Raw genomic sequence first — 20,222 nt, 5'->3', positions numbered from 1 at the left:
TCTTTTGGTCTTCTTTATGGTTTCCTTTGCTGCGCAAAAGCTTTTAAGTTTCATTAGGTCCCATTTGTTTACTCTTGTTTTTATTTCCATTTCTCTAGGAGGTGGGTCAAAAAGGACCTTGCTGTGATTTATGTCATAGAGTGTTCTGCCTATGTTTTCCTCTAAGAGTTTGATAGTTTCTGGCCTTACATTTAGGTCTTTAATCCATTTTGAGCTTATTTTTGTGTATGGTGTTAGGGAGTGATCTAATTTCATACCTTTACATGTAGCTGTCCAGTTTTCCCAGCACCACTTATTGAATAGGCTGTCCTTTCTCCACTATACATTTCTGCCTCCTTTGTCAAAGATAAAGTGACCATATGTGCGTGGGTTTATCTCTGGGCTTTCTATCCTGTTCCATTGATCTATCTTTCTGTTTTTGTGCCAGTACCATACCGTCTTGATAACTGTAGCTTTGTAGTATAGTCTGAAGTCTGGGAGCCTGATTCCTCCAGTTCCTTCTTTCGTTCTCAAAATTGCTTTGGCTATTCGGGGTCTTTTGTGTTTCCATACAAATTGCAAAATTTTTTGTTCTAGTTCTGTGAAAAATGCCAGTGTGTCTTGTTTCTTGAGGTACGATTGTATTGCTATAAACTTCCCTCTTAGAACTGCTTTTGCTGCAATCCCATAGTTTTTTGGGTCGTCACGTTTTCACTGTCATTTGTTTCTAGTATTTTTTTATTTCCTCTTTGATATCTTCAGTGATCTCTTGGTTATTTAGTAGTGTATTGTTTAGCCTCCATGTGTTTGTATTTTTTACAGATCTTTTCCTGTAATTGATATCTAGTCTCATAGTGTTGTGGTCAGAAAAGATACTTGATACAATTTCAGTTTTCTTAAATTTACCAAGGCTTGATTTGTGACCCAAGATATGATCTATCCTGGAGAATGTTCCATGAGCGCTTGAGAAGAAAGTGTAATCTGCTGTTTTTGGATGGAATGTCCTATAAATATCAATTAAGTCCATCTTGTTTAGTGTATCATTTAAAGCTTGTGTTTCCTTATTTATTTTCATTTTGGATGATCTGTCCATCATCCATCCATGAAAGTGGGTGTTTAAGTCCCCTACTGTGATTGTGTTACTGTCGATTTCCCCTTTTATGTCTGTTAGCATTTGCCTTATGTTTTGAGGTGCTCCTATGTTGGGTGCATAAATATTTACAATTGTTATATCTTCTTCTTGGATTGATCCCTTGATCATTACGTAGTGTCCTTCTTTGTCTCTTGTAATAGTCTTTATTTTAAAGTCTGTCTGATATGAGAATTGAGAATTGCTATTCCTGCTTTCTTTTGATTTCCATTTGCATGGAATATCTTTTTCCATCCCCTCACTTTCAGTCCATATGTGTCCCTAGGTCTGAAGTGGGTCTCTTGTAGACAGCATATGTACAGGTCTTGTTTTTATATCCATTCAGCCAGTCTGTGTCTTTTGGTGGGAGCATTTAGTCCATTTACATTAAAGGTAGTTATCGATATGTATGTACCTATTACCATTTTCTTAATTGTTCTGGGTTTGTTATTGTAAGTCTTTTCCTTCTCTAGTGTTTCCTGCCTTGAGAAGTTCCTTTAGCATTTGTTGTAGAGCTGGTTTGGTGGTGCTGAATTCTCTTAGCTTTTGCATATCTGTAAAGGTTTTAATTTCTCCATCAAATCTGAATGAGATCCTTGCTGGGTAGAGTAATCTTGGTTGTAGGTTTTTCCCTTTCATCACTTTAAAATATGTCCTGCCACTCCCTTCTGGCTTGCAGAGTTTCTGCTGAAAGATCAGCTGTTAACCTTATCTGGATTCACTTGTATGTTAATTGTTGCTTTCCCTTGCTGCTTTTAATATTTTTTCTGTGTATTTAATTTTTGACAGTTTGATTAATATGTGTCTTGGCATTTCTCCTTGGATTTATCCTGTATAGGACTCTCTGTGCTTCCTGGAGTTGATTATTTCCTTTCCCATATTAGGGAAGTTTTCAACTATAATCTCTTCAAATATTTTCTCAGTCCCTTTTTTTTTCTCTTCTTCTGGGACCCCTATAATTTGAATGTTGTTGTGTTTAATGTTGTCCCAGAGGTCTCTGAGATTGTCCTCAATTCTTTTCATTCTTTTTTCTTTATTCTGCTCTGTGGTAGTTATTTCCACTATTTTATCTTCCAGGTCACTTATCTGTTCTTCTGCCTCATTTTTTCTGCTATTGATTCCTTCTAGAGAATTTTAAATTTCATTTATTGTGTTGTTCATCATTGTTTGTTTGCTCTTTAGTTCTCTAGGTCCTTGTGAAACGTTTCTTGTATTTTCTCCATTCTATTTCAAAGATTTTGGATCATCTTTACTATCATTACTCTGAATTCTTTTTCAGGTAGACTGCCTATTTCATCTTCATATGTTTGGTCTGGTTGGTTTTTACCTTGCTCCTTCATCTGCTGTGTATTTCTCTGACTTCTCATTTTGCTTAACTTACTGTGTTTGGGGTCTCCTTTTTGCAGGCTGCAGGTTCGTAGTTCCCGTTGTTTTTGTTGTCTGTCCCCAGTGGCTAAGGTTGGTTCAGTGGGTTGTGTAGGCTTCCTGGTGGAGGGGACTGATGCCTGTGTTCTGGTGGATGAGGCTGGCTGGGTCTTGTCTTTCTGGTGGGCAGCTCCACGTCTGGTGGTGTGTTTTCGGGTGTCTGTGACCTTATTATGATTTTAGGCAGCCTCTCTGCTAAGGGTGGGGTTGCGTTCCTGTCTTGCTAGTTGTTTGGCATAGGGTGTCCAGCACTGTAGCTTGCTGGTCGTTGAGTGGAGCTGGGTCTTAGCGTTGAGATGCAGATCTTTGGGAGAGCTTTTGCCATTTGGTGTGGAGCCGGGAGGTCTCTGGTGGACCAATGTCCAGCACTCGGCTCTCCCACCTCAGAGGCTCAGGCCTGACACCCGGCCAGAGCATCAAGACCCTGTCAGCCACACAGCTCAGAAGAAAAGGGAGAAAAAGAAAGAAAGAAAGAATAAAATACAGTTATTAAAATAGAAAAAAGTTAGTAAAAAGAAAAAAGTAATTAAAAAAAGAGAAAGAAGAGAGCAGCCAAATCAAAAAGCAGATCCACCAATGATAACAAATGCTAAAAACTATACTAAAAAAAACCCAAAACGGACAGTCAGTACCCTAGGCCAGATGGCAAAAGCATAGCTGTACAGACAAAATCACACAAAGAAGTATACACACTCACAAAAAGAGAAACAGGAAGAAAAAATATATAAATATAAAATTAAAAGAAGAGATCAACCAAATCAATAAACAAATCTACCAATGCTAATAAGCTCTAAATACTAAACTAAGATAGACATAAAACCAGAAACAAATTAGATACAGAAAGCAAACCCCAAGTCTACAGTTGCTCCCAAAGTCCACTGCCTCAATTTTGGGATGATTCGTTGTCTATTCAGGTATTCCACAGATGCAGGGTACATCAAGTTGATTGTGGAGATTTAATCCGCTGCTCCTGAGGCTGCTGGGAGAGATTTCCCTTTCTCTTCTTTGCTCGCACAGCTCCTGGGGTTCAGCTTTGGATTTGGACCCGCCTCTGTGTGTAGGTCGCCTGAGGGCATCTGTTCCTGCCCAGACAGGACAGGGTTACAGGAGCAGCTGATTAGGGGGCTCTGGCTCACTCAGGCCGCGGGGGAGGAAGGGGTATGGAATGCGGGGCAGAGGCCGGTGTGACGTTGCAACAGCCTGAGTGCAGTCAGTTCTCCCAGGGAAGTTGTCCCTGGATCACGGGACCCTGGCAGTGGCGGGCTGCACAGGCTCCCGGGAGGGGAGGTGTGGATAGTGACCTGTGCTCGCACACAGGCTTCTTGGTGGCTGCAGGAGCAGCCTTAGCATCTCATGCCTGTCTCTGGGGTCCACGCTGATAGCTGTGGCTTGCACCCATCTCTGGAGCTCGTTTAGGCGGTGCTCTGAATCCCCTCTCCTCGAGCACCCCAAAACAATGGTCTCTTGCCTCTTAGGCTGGTCCAGACTTTTTCCTGGACTCCCTCCCGGCTAGCCGTGGCGCAGTAACCCCCTTCAGGCTGTGTTCACGCCACCAACTCCAGTCCTTTCCCTGGGATCCAACCGAAGCCCGAGCCTCAGCTCCCAGCCCCCACCCACCCCGGTGGGTGAGCAGACAAGCCTCTCGGGCTGGTGAGTGCCGGTCGGCAGCGATCCTCTGTGCAGGAATCTCTCCACTTTGCCCTCCGCACCCCTGTTGCTGTGCTCTCCTCCGTGGCTCCAAAGTTTACGCCCCCCCCCCACCCCCCGTCTCTGCCCATGAAGGGGCTTCCTAGTGTGTGGAAACTTTTCCTACTTCACAGCTCCCTCTCAGAGGTGCAGGTCTCATCCCTATTCTTTTGTCTCTCTTTTTCCTTTTCTCTTTTGCCCTACCCAGGTACGTGGGGAGTTTCTTGCCTTTTGGGAGGTCTGAGGTCTTCTGTCAGTGTTCAGTAGGTTTCAGTAGGAGTTGTTCCACATGTAGGTGTAGTTTTGATGTGTTTGTGGGGAGGAAGGTGATCTCCACGTCTTACTCCTCCGCCATCTTGAAGGTGCCCCCGATTCTTACGTTTTAAATGATAATTAAAAGCTTTCTCATCTTAGACTAGTAAATATTGCTGTTAGAGTGCTATTACTTATTTCCCTAAAAAGAAAAGTTCAGTTTGCAGACTTCTTGAAAAAAATAGAATGAAATTTGGAGTAATTCTCAGGGATAGTATCACGTCCAACCTCTCCTTCCCGCTCAGTCCATCCTTAGTGTGTTGACTGTTCTGACATTTCCATTACGACAGCTCAGCTATTAAAGGAGTCAAAGAAATCAAGATGCTAAGTGCGAGCAACAAACCCAGTCAAGGGCTTCCCTGGTGGTGCAGTGGTTGAGAGTCCGCCTGCCGATGCAGGGGACGCGGGTTCGTGCCCGGGTCCGGGAAGATCCCACATGCCGCGGAGCGGCTGGGCCCATGAGCCATGGCCGCTGAGCCTGCGCGTCCGGAGCCTGTGCTCCGCAACGGGAGAGCCACAACAGTGAGAGGCCCGCATACCGCCAAAAAAAAAAAAAAAAAAAAAACCCAGTCAAGTTGCAAGAAGGGGATTTTCAAACTGAAGAAGTTTCTTCCTGGCCAGGACTTCTTTGGTTCCCTGTTGAGTTGAGGGCTGAGCTGTGTCATACGGGGCACAGCCTGCCAAAGGACCACTCTTGTACTTCCACGTCATTCATCTTGCAGATTCTGATACTCACTTGGTACTTGCCCTGTGTTGTCAGTGACCCACGGCCTTCATACTAAGTATGCTTGCTTTGTAAACTCTGATCAATCTGTCCAGTATTAAGTATCTTTAAGAACACAACCACTTTTCATTAATCACCCAGCCTTCTCTACTTTCCTCTTCTCTGTTTCTCTTTCCTTTGAAATAGCTCCCTCAGCATTCACTGCATACCCTTATTGCTTCTATTCTGCCCCATTCCCTAATCAGCTAACCTATAGTTAATGTATATATGTATGTTTTATTATTAAAAAGTTCTAGAATCCTGTTTACAAAGTCATTTTTTTAATTCCAAAGAGACTAAGAAGCAGTTTCTTCCTGCCTGCAGTCCCCATATAGATTTGTAGCAAATAGGAATCAGTCTTTAGAAGCTTTAAATCTAAGTATACCCTCTTTCTCTGTGTTATCATAGATCCTGTACCTTTTCTCTCCACATTAATATAGGACCAAGACATTTTTTACCAAAACAGACCGTTTTTATCTTTGTTGAAATTCTGTGGAGGCAGCTTTCCGCCCACCCCCTGATAATTATTCCAGGTGTCATAGGGAGCTCCCTAGTGGGCAGTAGTGTGTCTTAGTGGTTAAGAGTGCAGCTCTGAAGCCTACTGCCTGGGTTCCAATCCCAGCTGTGACACTTTTCTGACCTTAGGAAAATAACTTCTCTGTGCCTCCATTTTTTCCTCATTGGTTAAATAGGACTAATAATAGTAAGAATTAAATGTGAAAAAACACAAGAAAAGGAAGTACCTGATAGGCAATAACATTATCATCAGCCATGGGACCCACAGACCTGACCACACACGCCTCACTTTGAGTATACTCATGGGCCTTGAACTTGTGAACCATAAGCTTCTGACTTGCAACAAAAATCTCATCTTCAGCACTGTGCACCATACTTAGCCATAAGTTTTCAAACTGGTGCCCTTCTCCTAAATTGGTGTCTGCTTTCCATACTAATCATCTAACTATACATTTTAATTTTCCCATGTCTCGGTACCTTTTATTGCTTACATAGGCACAGCATTTGCCATTTATTGCTTGATTCACTTATTACCCTCAGACTCATTCGTACTCTCATCCCACATGGCTGTCCAACAGTCACCATTTGCTCACTAATTTATTATTTTGAAGATGGTATTTTATTAATTTCATTTATTTCCATTGGAATCAAACCCTTCTTATTCGTATTTTCAACATGTGGAATTGCTTTTGTATTTAACAGCCAAAATGGAGTTAGTATTTATAAAACACTCTATACTCTGAAAAACGAGATGGCCAAATGATAGTGACCACTGTTGACTATAAATGCTGTCCTTCGCTTGTGAACAGGGTGAGCGTGCTTTTGTTTCATACTGAAACTTTCATAAAGTAAAATTTTACAAGTAGTGGAGCTTCTGTATTTGCTTCTTAGCTGATCTCTTTGCCTCACCAGTTTCCCTTCCCACAGGTTACAGTACAGCAAAGTAATCTTCACAGAATATTTGTATCATATCACTTCTTTTAGCAGTAGCCTATCTTGCCTTAACTGGTATCTATAGAATTGAGTCATTAAATTCTTCTAATTTGGAATGTGCTCTTTTTACTTCTTTTCAATGAAGGAAATACTATGTTAAAAGTCGAATAAACTTGACTTACATAATGCAGGCCCACATGTAGGACTTATTTTTTCTGTTTAATAATACCCCATGCCCTATGATGCATTGCTTTAAATTACTTTATGCATTATATCATTTAGGATCATATTGTCTTGTATGTTCTCATACCTGTTTATGTTTCTTGGATTCAGTTAGTAAGCATAAATCATTTTTACGAAACTTCAGTGTCCATGAGAGCATTAATTTTCTTCATTCTCTTCTTTTGTGCCCTTTTTTTTTTTTTTTTTTTTTTTTTTTTGCGATACGCAGGCCTCTCACTGCTGTGGCCTCTCCCGTTGTGGAGCACAGGCTCCGGACACGCAGGCTCAGCGGCCATGGTTCACGGGCCCAGCCGCTCCGCAGCATGTGGGATCTTCCTGGACCGGGGCACAAACCTGTGTCCCCTGCATCGGCAGGCGGACTCTCAACCACTGCGCCACCAGGGAAGCCCCTCTTAGCCCCTCTTTTGTGCTTTTCGTATTGTATCTTATGTACTTAAGGTGGTCAGTAAGCATAGCTGATTTTTACTTACATTTCAGTTTTGTGGTTTGTTAAAACCAAAGGCACAAAGATTTCAGGTCCCTTTTAGTTGTAAAGTGCCAACAACCCTTGTCAGTTTTGAAGAGAAACCCAATTCTTCATGTGTGGAACAGGAAATTGTACTTTTTCTTTTAAAAGTAGCTCATTTCTAACCATAAATTTCCTTGCGTGCCTCTTTTTTTCAAGCTTTAAAAACCATGAAATCTCAAATTGAAGGGCAGTTTATTCGACGTTACTTTGAAGTTACCCTCTTCTCTCCCATGTAGCCTCTAAAGTAGAGGTTGTTGGACCAGTTTATATTGTTTAAATGGTTGCTTTAAAGATAATAGGTATGATGTACTAATCTAGTTTTAAAACCATAGTTATTTGCTTTTCTGTGGGACTATTGAACAAGTATCAGAATAAACATGAAGAAGTCTTGAGTGTTTCTCAATCAGTTTTATCCTATTTTCTAAACTATACAGTGGGATCTTTGTGTTTTAAACCCGGAAATTATCAAAATCTTATTAAGAACTCCATCAGAGAATCTCTACCTATTTATTCTTCAGTTAATTCTCCTTTTCTTAATTGAGAACATACATGGTAAATTTAAAACTGTATATATTTAGTTTAGCTTTTTAGTGCATTTTAACCAGTAGCATTGTAATAATGCCATTTTCTTTTATTTTTCATTCCAAATGTCCTGTACACTAGATTCACTACAAATGAAATAGCCTTTTGGGGACTAATCAGATAACCTGATCACTGCATTGTCCTGTGAAGAAGTCTCTATCCAAGTTGAAAGTTGCTACCTTTTTTGAGTGAATGTTTAGAACCCTTTTAATTTGGGAGCTTCTGTTTCTGGAGTTATGGGAAATTTATCAAAAGTAGAGTTACATATCATCATCATCATCCAAAATACATGAGCATTTGTTTATATCGAAAGATACTGACTAAAGTAAATTAAATAGATTTTTTCTTGGTAGATATTTGTGTTCTGAGAACAAAAAGTTGATACCGGTTATTAAGAGAGATATTAAGGAAGCAAAATGAACAAAGACTAAAATACAGTCATTCCTGCCATAATGCCACGTGTGTGTTCCTGGAAAATCTCACATTCTGCAAAAGTGAACACTAAACTAACAGGGCTTATGAGAAAGGTAGTGTTGGTACAGATTGCTTCCAGCTGTGTAACTTTTTAAGTATAGCCCTACCAAGTTAAATATCGATCCAGATGGCAGCACAGATATCTTCTGACGTTTACACCTAGACCCAGTCCATACTTTGCAGCCATGTACTCTGGAGTTCATACTTCCTCCTTGAAGATATTTGCTTCTAGTGGAGACCAGTTTAATCAAAACTAAAAACATAATTCGGAGATACCCTTCATCAATTAAGGTGTTTTATTTTATTTTGATAGTGGGGAAAGGTGTTCACATCTCCGTCTATACTTGCAGCCTCCCAAGATAGCTTAATATAAAGGAAAGTCAAGTAATTCTTTAAACCAGTAAAAGTAACCACTTCTTGCAGTAAAGGAAGGTGCTTCTGTAGGGGTTTTCTCCTGCCCCTGGTTACTTCAAATCATTAATATGCTGGGAATAAGATCTTTCACAACTTTGCATTATACTGACAAGATTCCTCTATTTGCCAATTACATATAAACTAACTCTATTGAAGAAATAACCAGATAGTAGATATTGATAAAATAACTATGTGTAAACAATAGAGAAGATACGGCTGGAATAAATGGAGGTAAGAGAAGGTCAGGTTTGGTACATCCTAAATTGGAGTATAGTCAAAATCTAGAAAGATGAGGTTCAAACTAGCAGAACCAAATAAAAATTTTCTTTAGAGCAAAAAGAAATTCATTCCATAAAGCAATGTTTTGTGAGTATGTATCCCAACCCATGTCAGATAACCAGTTAACTGTGGCATAATTTCCCATTCTTTCAAGAGTGTAATGGTGCCCAGCACATATTAAATAAACAATCACTGCCCTCTTTCCCATTTAGCCTGAACACTGCCTTAGCAATCATCTCAGTACCTCATTCCAGGCATTACTGCCAACCAATCTGATTTGGCATATCTTGTGACGTTATTTATTAACAACTTGCTGTAATCCAAGCAGTGTGCTAATTCCTTTACCAAAATAATTGTATTTAATTCTTGCAGCACTCTATGTGGTAGGCAGTTTTTTGAGGAAGTGGATGCCTAAGTATTATCAAACTGATTGCGGGGCTTCCCTGGTGGCGCAGTGGTTGAGAGTCCCCCTGCCGATGCAGGGGACACGGGTTCGTGCCCCGGTCTGGGAAGGTCCCACATGCCGCTGAGCGGCTGGGCCCGTGAGCCATGGCCGCTGAGCCTGTGCGTCCGGAGCCTGTGCTCTGCAACGGGAGAGGCCACAACAGTGAGAGACCCATGTACCGCAAAAAAACAAAAAAAACTGATTGCAATAATAAGTCACCTCAAATCCTTTATGGAAAAGGGTATAATATGAAATGAATAATAGTATAAATATAACAAAATAAGAAAACAGTGAAATTACAGTTGATGGTAGATACTTAAGCTGAAGTGTTATTATAAGTTGGGAATGGGAAATCATTATGAGATACTGAAATAATGGAAAAGTAGAGGACTCAGAAAGCCAGTTGGAAGATTGGGGCAGATATATAGGAGAAAAAGCAAGCCTTGATTTAAGAGGTGGTGAAGGCAGCCTCAGGTTCTGACTTTGAGATTTCTAGTTTTAGCTGCTGTGAGCTTTATTTCCTGTGCTTAAAAAATCCTTGAGATTGCTTGTGGTATTCTTAAAGTAAGTTTCCTTTTTACTTGAATTAGGTGAAATGACTATTCCTTTTGCCAAATATGATGGCTAAGATAATAACGGTTCAGAATATAGAATAAAGAGAAGGATTTGAGAAACACACAGTACTGATCATGTTGAATTTGAGGTTGGAATGTCCAGTGGGCCCTTAATTATGCAAAATGTCTGGGTTAAAGATTTTTCAACTCATGAACTATAGATCATAGTGGAAATGTAGGAGTGAATGAGATCTTCCATAGAGAGTGAGAAGAGTAGAAGGCTTGGGCATGAACCATGTACACCAGTACATCAGGAGCTCTCTGAAGAAGAAGGATCTAGTGCTAGAGAACTAACACTGAGTAGTCTGAGTTAGAAGAACCAGAAGAGTGATGTCAGCAAAGTCAAGGTGGTACAGTATCAAGAGGAAAAAATTCACTGCCAGGTGCTCTGGAGAGAGCAGGTACCATTGGGAGTGAGGGTACATTTGATTTGGTGGTGAGCTCAGTGATGGCCTTTGCTTGCTAACACAGTTCTTAAGGGGTAAAGGTAAGAATTGGAAGTGTGATCTCAGTGGGTCAAAGAGAAAATGCAGAGTGATGAAATGCGAAAAAAATGTATCAGTGCTTCCTGATAAGTATCAGAAATCTAGTGGAAATATATTATGATGATGAGGGGGGCCATAATTTAGGGCTGAAATAGACCTTAGAGATATCCAAACAGCAACTCCTTATTTTAACACATGAGGAAACCAAGTCTTAAAAAGGTTTAGTCGTTTATTCTGTGGCAAAGCAGATAAGTGGCAGATAGAACAGATGGCCTCTAGGTCTCCTGATTCCAAATCTGCCAGTATATGTAGGCAAACTCTAAGCTCAAAAGGGAGGGAAATTTTTTTATGATTTTTAACGTTGATCACACTGAGCATTTGGATTTATTCTTTCTTATATGTAGAAGGGAATAAGTTATGGTTCTGCTAGAGTATATTAATCTACATGCCCAATGTATTAATATTGTACGTATAAAAATGTTGATAAAAAGCCACTGGCTGGATCTAAAACAAAATGCCAAACTCAGTCATGTTGCAAAATTTAAGCAAAATATGTATTCATAACCCATTAAGAGAAAATAATTTTGTTTTTGATCAGTGAGAATCATTAATATTTTTAAATAATGTTATAAAAGTACTAAGTGAATTAGAAATGTAAAATACTGAATCTTAAAATAACCACTCTTTTTTACGAGTGGTATGTCTTATCCTTTGGCAATTGTGTGAAAATGTTCACAACAGTATTTGTGAGCACCCAAACCAGATCATAATTTCTTTAGTCTTTGGTATAAGAGCACCACCTATGGGTTTCTCAGATGTTTGGGGAAAAAAAATTTAAGCAAAACATAATACAATTATTTCTAGTTTTTCCCTATAATTAGTCTCTCCATCTCCATTTATTTAAAGGTTAAGAGTTGTTTGCTTTGTCATAGATTATTCCCACCCAGTTTTTGGATGTGTCTCACTGCTGTTAGATCAGCTAATAAGTATTTCAGTACTTATATGCCATTTACAGTGTTATACTTGTAAGTTAAACAGTTTAACTCAAAATTGTATTATTCTCTTTAATGTAAATGAATCTTTTAATGAAAATGAACAGTGTTTTACATCCTGGGGGAGAGACGATAATAGTTTTTGCCAGTTTATTTGTATCTTTGTATCTTCATGAACTTAAGAATTTGTTCAGTATGCTGCTACAAAATGCTTTGGCAAGAGGAGGTAAAGGAAGAAAAAAGGTCTTACAAATGATTTAGGCATCTTTTCATTAATTATTGTGATAATAACTCATTAGAACAAGGTTGGAAGCAAAACTCTGGCACTTCAGTGTTAATAAGCCCAAAATAGAATCACATTTGGATAAATTTAGTCTTTTTCTAAAGTATCAAATTACACTTTTTTGTAAGGGAAATTTTACTCTTAATGAAATTTAACAAAAAAAATTGGAAGCTTTGTGTGTGGGCAATAAGATGTATGCCAGGCTCTTGATATATTATATCCTTGTGTTTTATGCCATGAATCTCTGTGTTTGAAAAGTGATTAAAATCAAGATCCCTTTGGCGGTATACCCTGATTCCAGACTAGACACATTTTAGGCATGAGCCTGCAGAGGTTTAAAACCTCGATTGCATGTGTTTTTCAGGGAGTGGGTTATTCTATAGAAATAAGTGTTGACTCTTTGAGCAATATAGCTTGCTTTTATTTTGATCATTACGGATACAAACTTTGTAAAATTACTTCCTAGCATAATTACCCTAAGTTGAGCAGACTGTAACCTCTATTACGCACACGCACACACACACGCACACACACACGCACACACACACACACACACACACACAGAGTGGTCGTTTAGGCAGCTGCTCTCCCCACTTCTAATTTGCTCCTTCTAATCTGCTCTTACTTTAAAAATAAGCTAATCCAGTTTGTCAAAAATGTATCAGATAAGAGGTTCCAAGATTTTACATTTTCCTGAAGGTTTAAACATTCATTGCATTTTCCTGTAACCAGTGACTCTTTTACAAATTAAGGGAGAATAAATTGTCAGATTATCAGCTGAATTCTGGATTGGTAAAATGTGAACTGTGAGAGTTCAAGATAATGAAAGGAGAATAATACAGGGAAAGTGTTGGTAGTAGTTTAAATTTATTCTCTCTTCTAGGATATTTAGGTATCTAACCACATCATGCTACTTTAATCACTGACTATTTCAAGCCTTTATTTTTAAAATAATTTAGGAATCATTTATGACCCTGTAATAAAGTTTTGAAGTATTCATGGAATGAATTAAAGAACTGCTTTGAAGTAATTTTGAAGTAATGTTTTGCTGCCTTTATCCAATCATCCACTAACTTCTTAACAACCCAGCATCTTACTGTTATGTTTATATGTGCTTTCCTTTAATTATTTTGTTCAGAATACTATTTATCTGATTTTTTAAAATTTAAAGTGTCCAAAAGGTAGTTCAGTAAAGTTGAACTTTAGCTGGTTTATAATAAAATAAATTTAAAAGTGAATTTTGAAAAAAGATAGATGGATCAACTGATCTCCATGGCTAACGCTAGCAACTTAACAATTTTAATGTTATTCAGAGATCCAATTTGAAAACTTCCACACCTCCCTAAAACGTTGTATTTAATTAGAATAAGATACTTTGACTAAAAGGGAAGAAAATAAAATAATTTCATTAGAATAATAAAAGCTTTTTAAGGTCGGCAATACTATATTTTATTGTATATGATTTGATGTCTGAAGTTTTCTTTTTAAATAAATACTGATTTACTTAATGCTTTGTTTTAAAGTATAATAATTAACTAAGATTGCTTTGACTATTTTCCAGCTTGTGGAGAAACTCCAGAACAAATTCAAGTACCAAGTGGTATAATCACGAGCCCAGGCTGGCCTTCTGAATATCCTGCCAAAATCAACTGTAGCTGGTTCATAAGGGCAAACCCAGGGGAAATTATTACTATAAGGTAATTCAGATACCTTCCTGTATTATTGTATGATATTTTATTACAAAGTATAAATTCAGTTTCCAAGTATCATTGCTCAACATGCAGTAATATAAAAAGATGATTTTTCAGAAAATATAGTATATTATATTTATCAGTACCATCTTGAGGGTAGGAATAGCAACCCGTTCTTCCTCTTTTATTAGGGCATGTGTTTTGAATATTTTCTAATGGCGGTAATGAATTTGCACTGAGCCATCCGTATTCTTCTAGGCAATTTTTTAACAAAAGGTACACATTTGCAAAACAGCTTATTAGGATCAACAGTGTAATCTTTGGCCATGAGACAAATAAACAGGACTCAGTAATCCACTTGGAGATCTAACCCATAATCTTGGTCTTGTTAGTAGAGTCCTCTACCGTAAGGAGTTAAAACATGATTGTAGGCTACGTCTGTGTATAAAACTTGAAATAAGCTGATGATGGATAAATACTGTGTCTAGAAAAATCTCTTTCTTTCATAGCACTGAGACAATAGAACATTTGTTAAGAATACAAAATGAAAGATACTCCTAGGGGAAATAACCATAAGTTTAAGATCCTAAGAATAAGTATGATATAAATCAGGAAAATTAAGATTATTTTATAGACATTTAAAATTGCAGAGAAAAACTGTGGGAGTAAGATGTTAAGGAGGAAACATTCAGTGGAACTAGATATTGCTTGCTTAAGGAAATTATATCAAAGCTATTAGGAAAAAAAAAAAATTTGCCTGAAGGGGAGAAAAAAAAATAGTGTACCTAAACAAAGAACCATGACACAGTTAAGAATGCCATTCCTGTCACAGACAGTGCAAAGGCATCTTTGACATTCTTTCATTAATTACATTTTTATAGGTAAGGATCATGGAATTTTAGATTTGGAAGAGACCTTGCAGATCATAGACATATCCCTTAGTTTCACAATTTTTTACAAATGAGATTGTAAATTTAGCCTATTTTTGAATCTTTCCATGCTCCTTTTTTATATTCATTAACTAATGAGAAAACCAGTCTCTTGAGGAACACAACTGTAGTCTATCCCCTTTTTTCTGTGGCAGCCGTAAAACAGGGACATATGGTATGTTTTTCTTTGGTTCCTCTCTGCCCCAGGCCACATCTTTTGGAACACTGGAGCTGAGCTTCTGTGGAAGCTGTAACACTCCTCTGTGAGAAGTATGATCCCTTGCTTGATGGATGGGTAGGATGTACCATTAAGGTTATCCTTCTGCAGCAGTACCAGTGTTGGAATCTGAACAATATGCCTATTTTCTGTTACTTATAACATGACTAAGCACAAATGTGTTTACAAAGTAATATTTTACCATAGGGATTCCAAATATTTTTTAAACATAAAACTAGACTTTTTGGAGATTTTTTTTCTTTTAACCTAAAAATCCAACCCCAAATTAAATTTGCAGCCTACCAGCTCAGTTATGTAAAACTTGGAAATTCTTGCCAGCACAAAGGAGGTGACATGGAATCCTGCCATCTGGTTCTGATCATGTGTTGGATCCTTGAGATTTCACAAAGCTACGCTAAAAACCAAGCAAAATAGTGAAATGCAGAACAATATTGGAGGTGAGCTCCACATCTAAGGGAAGAGTTCCTAAATTCTGGATGGAGTTAACAAATTTGGATTTACACAGCTAGCCTCATAAAATCAGAAAGTAATTTTAGTAATCGTCCTAGTTCTTATTGAAACCATTAACATGGTAATACCAAATTTTAAAAAGATGACACACCCACATAATACACAAAGAAAGTCAGGTTTCACTTGTGAACATTGGTGTAATATCTTAAATATATTGTTCAAAAGAAATTTATACCATAATCAAATTCAGCTCATTTAGACACACAATTGAGTCAATATTAGGAAATATTAATTTACCATATTAACAAGTCACAGAAAAGGTATATGATTACCTAGACTAGACAGATGTTTTAAAACTTTTTGGTAAAAACAAAATCAAGATTCATTCCTGAGTTTAAAATAATGAAAATCTAGATAAAAGAGAGAAACTAAAATTACCGACTATGAACAAACAATATTTAGACCTCTCCGTATAAAACTGGTTAAAGATGGTGATATATAAACATTTTTATCCCTTCCCTTTAAATCTTCCCAAATCCACAAAGGCCACCTTATCCACAGGAGGTAGAGGATTGGATTCTGGTTCCCTGCTTGAAGCCAAGGAGTAGGGTCAGGATATTTTGCTCAAGAAAGGAGGCTGAAAAAAACTTCTACTAACCACTGCTTGAACTTTCATGGGGCTGAGAGCTTAGAAAGGTAGGAGACATACCATAATAAGTAGGAATTTAACTAAGTCCCCACTGACTCTGTAACCGGGTCTACACTACTACTCTGAACCACCATCTTAGGACTGGTTTTGGGATGGAGACCTAAGTGGAGGTAGCTACAAAACATGCCGTGGGGGAACGTAGGAGAAGATAAAATTTTAAAAACAAAACAAAAACAGCACCAAAAATCTTTCACAAAAGTGTGCAACCCAAATTTCTAGAATGTTTGAAAAACTTTAATACTAACCAAAACAGCCAACAAAATCAAGTTGGAACAGATTTACTACAGGTGTTATACAGTTTAATATATTGGGGTTTTTTTCTTAACCTTTTTTATGCCATGAACACTTTGGTAGTTTGGTGAAACCTATAGATCCTTTCTCAGAATGTTTTCAAATTTATAAAACAAAACACATAGCATTACAAAGGGAACCAATTATTCCTGAAGTATAGCTATCAGGTATTTTTACAAATTTATAATATGATAGTACATATATGCTTATTTATTAACGTATTAGTGAGCAAGCCATGCTTTTAACAATTATAATTTCAAAGTGGTTTTGAGTGTAAATAGTTATTCTAGATCTCTATTAAAACTGAAATATAAGATGAAATTATCTGTGATTTCTATTGGTGACAGTGTGAGAGGTACTATAAAAACTATTCATGGGACTTCCCTGGTGGTGCAGTGGTAAGAACCCACCTGCCAACGCAGGGGACACGGGTTCGATCCCTGGTCCAGGAAGATCCCACATGCTGCGGAGCAACTAAGCCCGTGCGCCACAACTACTGAGCCTGCGCTCTAGAGCCTGAGAGCCACAACTGCTGAGCCCATGTGCCACAACTACTGAAGCCCGCATGCCTAGAGCCCATTTTCTGCAACAAGAAGCCACCGCAATAAGAAGCCCGCGCACCACAATGAAGGGTAGCCCCCCCCTCACCGCAAGTAGAGAAAGCCCACATGCAGCAACAAAGACCCAACGCAGCCAAAAATAAATAAATAAATTTATTTTTAAAAAAAAAAACTATTCATGGTTTGTTGTTCATATTCATAAGTGAAGGAAATGTTAAATTTCAGTTACAGATGGGTGAAAATAAAGTTGTAAATTTTTCTACTGAATTTGAGAATTTGAGAGAATAGAAACACTGAATACTCTTACTTGGACTTTATTAAACCAAAGCAGAGGGAAAGAAACTTTTTTAAAAAACCTTCAAAAACCTATTAATACAGAAGAATACAGGAAAGGAGGAAAATGAGAACCCCACTCCCCACCCCAAAGAGAAAAGCTATTCAATCAAAAAAACTCACTTAACCTTTAAAAGATAGACTATCCAATCAGGTTTGTTGGTTGGTTGATTGATATGATTCCTCTCCGATGGGCTTCATAAGAACATACCTAAAACAGCACCAACAGAAAGTCTAAAACATGAAGATAGGAGGGCTTCCCTGGCGGCACAGTGGTTGAGAGTCCGCCTGCCGATGCAGGGGACGCGGGTTCGTGCCCCGGTCCGGGAAGATCCCACATGCCGCGGAGCCTGCGCTTCCGGAGCCTGTGCTCTGCAACGGGAGAGGTCACAACAGTGAGAGGCCCGCATACCGCAAAAAAAAAAAAAAATGAGGATAGGAAAAGATAAGCTATGGAAGTACATATCAGGAGAGAGCTAGTGCAGGAAGGTTAACATCAGTCGTAATTAACCTTAAGACACAAAGTATTAGTAACAAATGGAATAATCCACTAGGAAGATAAAATCCTGGTTCAACATTGTGTACCTAATAACAAAGCATAAAACATAAGCAAAGCAGACTGTGGGGGGAGTTACCAAGTTTGACCAGGTTTGACTAGTGCACAATTCAGTGGAAGTTTCTAAACATATGTTTTAATCTGAAGTTAATACATTAAACAGGAAAACAGTAAAAATGGAGAAGATTTGATAAAACTAACAAACTTGATTCAGTAACGCATGTATTACATAGGTGTGTAATGTTTATACCTATTTCAGTGAATAGAGAATGCACATTCCTTTCAAAGACATATGTGACGTTTATTTAAAAATTGATTATGTATTAAATAAAGGAATTCTGAATGTATTTCCAGACTTTACATCATTCAGATTTCCTCTGATCATAATGCAGTTAAATTAGAAACCAACAATTTAAAAAAACCCATATGTTCAGAAACGTATTCCTAAATAACTTCTGCATTAAAGATGGAAATCACAATGAAACTCAAAATATTTTTAAGTAGCCATAATGAAAGTATTAGATATTAAAACTGTTGGAATACATTGAAAGAGTACTTAGAAAATTTTACAGCTTTAATGCATTGATTTAAAAATTAGTAAGATGGAAAATAAATAAGCTCAGCATTTTCTCAGGAGTTTAGAAGAAAAACTACAGGGTAAATCTTTAGTAGAAAAAATAAAGTTAAGATGAGAAAATAATTAAATAGAAAAAATAACCAAAAACTGGTTTTCTGAAAGAGTGAGGAAAATAGACAAAGATAGATCTCAAGGCAAGAGTGAAGAAAAAAGAGGAAAGGTACAAATAAAAATTTTTTTTAAAAGTGTCTATAGTTATAAATACAATAATAGAGACTTTAGAAGTCGTAAAGGAATATCATGAATGTTTTATACTGATACTTTTATACAATTAGAAGAAATGAATCATTTTCTACGTGTGTTACCAAAATTGATTCAAGAAGAATTAGAAAACTAATGAATGCAATAGCTATTAAAGAAATTAAATCAACACTCAAAATAAGATTCTACACCCAGATAGTTTTACAGGCAAGTTCTGCCAAATGAATAGAGAAGCAATTTCCTTAACCTGATAAGTTATCTGTTTAAAAAATTTAAAAATCAAACTTAATATTGAAGTTAATTTTAGCACTAAGGACCAAGACAAGGATACATGCTTTCACTGCTTGTACTTGAACCTCAGTCAATACAACGTTCCAACAAATAGAGGTTAGTGGTATAAAAAAATGAAAAGGAAGAGGTGAAACTTTCCTTATTTGCCAATACTACACTTACCTACATAGAAAATCCAAACAAATTTAAAGACCACAGATATGAAAATTTAACCAGTTGTATGAAAGTACTATGTAAAGCTTTGCAATGATAAATTTTACTTTCAAGATAAAATGATAATTTCTAAGAAAAATTATCAAAACTGACTTAATGAGTTTAGGAAAGCTGATTAAACCAAAAAGCATGAAGAAATTGAAAATCTCTACCCTAAATCATCTGTACTCTGAAGAGGCACAAGGGCACAGGTTTGTAAACAGTGTCTTTGTTACATAAACTATTCTGAAGCATAAAAAAAGAAAAACTGAAAACTACTTTCACTTGTATTTTAATGTATTTTTATGTATTTTATGTATTTTAATGTATTTTATGTATTTAATGTATTTAATGTATTTAATGTATTTTAAACATCCTAAATGAATATTAGCAAACCAAACCCCTAGTAGTGTATATGTGAAGAGGTATTTATTGATTATTTCTTTTGTTCTGGATCAGGTCCCTGATTTCATGAATCTTAGTTGATTAAAAGTTGGGAGTTCCCTGGTGGCCTAGTGGTTAGGATTCTGGGCTTTCACTGGCATGGCCCTGTTTCAGTCCCTGGTCAGGGAACTGTGATCCCACAAAGGCAAAAGGTGCAGCAAAAAAAAAAAAAAAAAGTATATTAAAGGACACTTTGATTACTTCCATATTTTGGCTATTGTAAATAATGCTGCAGTGAAATTTGGGGTGCATGTATCTTTTCTAATTAGTGTTTTTTTCTTCCAGTAAATAGCTAGGAGTGGAATTGCTGGATCATATGGTAGTCCTATTTTTAATTTTTTGAGGAATCTCCATACTGTTTTCCATAGTGGCTACACCGGTTTACGTCTCCACCAACAGTGCACAAAGGTTCCCTTTTCTCCACATCCTTGCCAACATGGCTTTGACAATAACCATTCTGACAGATGTAAGGTGATGTCTCATTGTGGTTTTGAGTTGAATTTCCCTGATGATTAGCAATGCTGAGCATCTTTTCATGTGCCTTTTGGCATCTGTGTGTCTTCTTTGGAAGAATGTTAGATCCTCTGTGCATGTTTTAATTGGGATGTTTGTTTTTTTGATATTGAATTGTATGAGTT

General features: G+C 37.5%; 1 protein-coding gene across 2 annotated transcripts in view; it reads left to right on the top strand.

Moving 5' to 3' along the window:
- LRP12 (LDL receptor related protein 12) overlaps nt 1–20,222 on the top strand; it is an 86,023-nt gene that overhangs the window by 52,898 nt on the left and 12,903 nt on the right. For both annotated transcript variants that reach the window (XM_060128150.1, XM_060128149.1), the window contains one exon: nt 13,624–13,759. In XM_060128150.1, coding sequence (XP_059984133.1) covers nt 13,624–13,759 — 136 coding nt within the window. The remainder of the gene's footprint in view (nt 1–13,623; nt 13,760–20,222) is intronic.

This window comes from Lagenorhynchus albirostris, chromosome 17 (assembly GCF_949774975.1).
Source record: "Lagenorhynchus albirostris chromosome 17, mLagAlb1.1, whole genome shotgun sequence".
Lineage (NCBI taxonomy): Eukaryota > Metazoa > Chordata > Mammalia > Artiodactyla > Delphinidae > Lagenorhynchus > Lagenorhynchus albirostris.
Note: the sequence above shows the minus strand (reverse complement) of the source record. Positions and strands in the feature narration are given on the sequence as shown.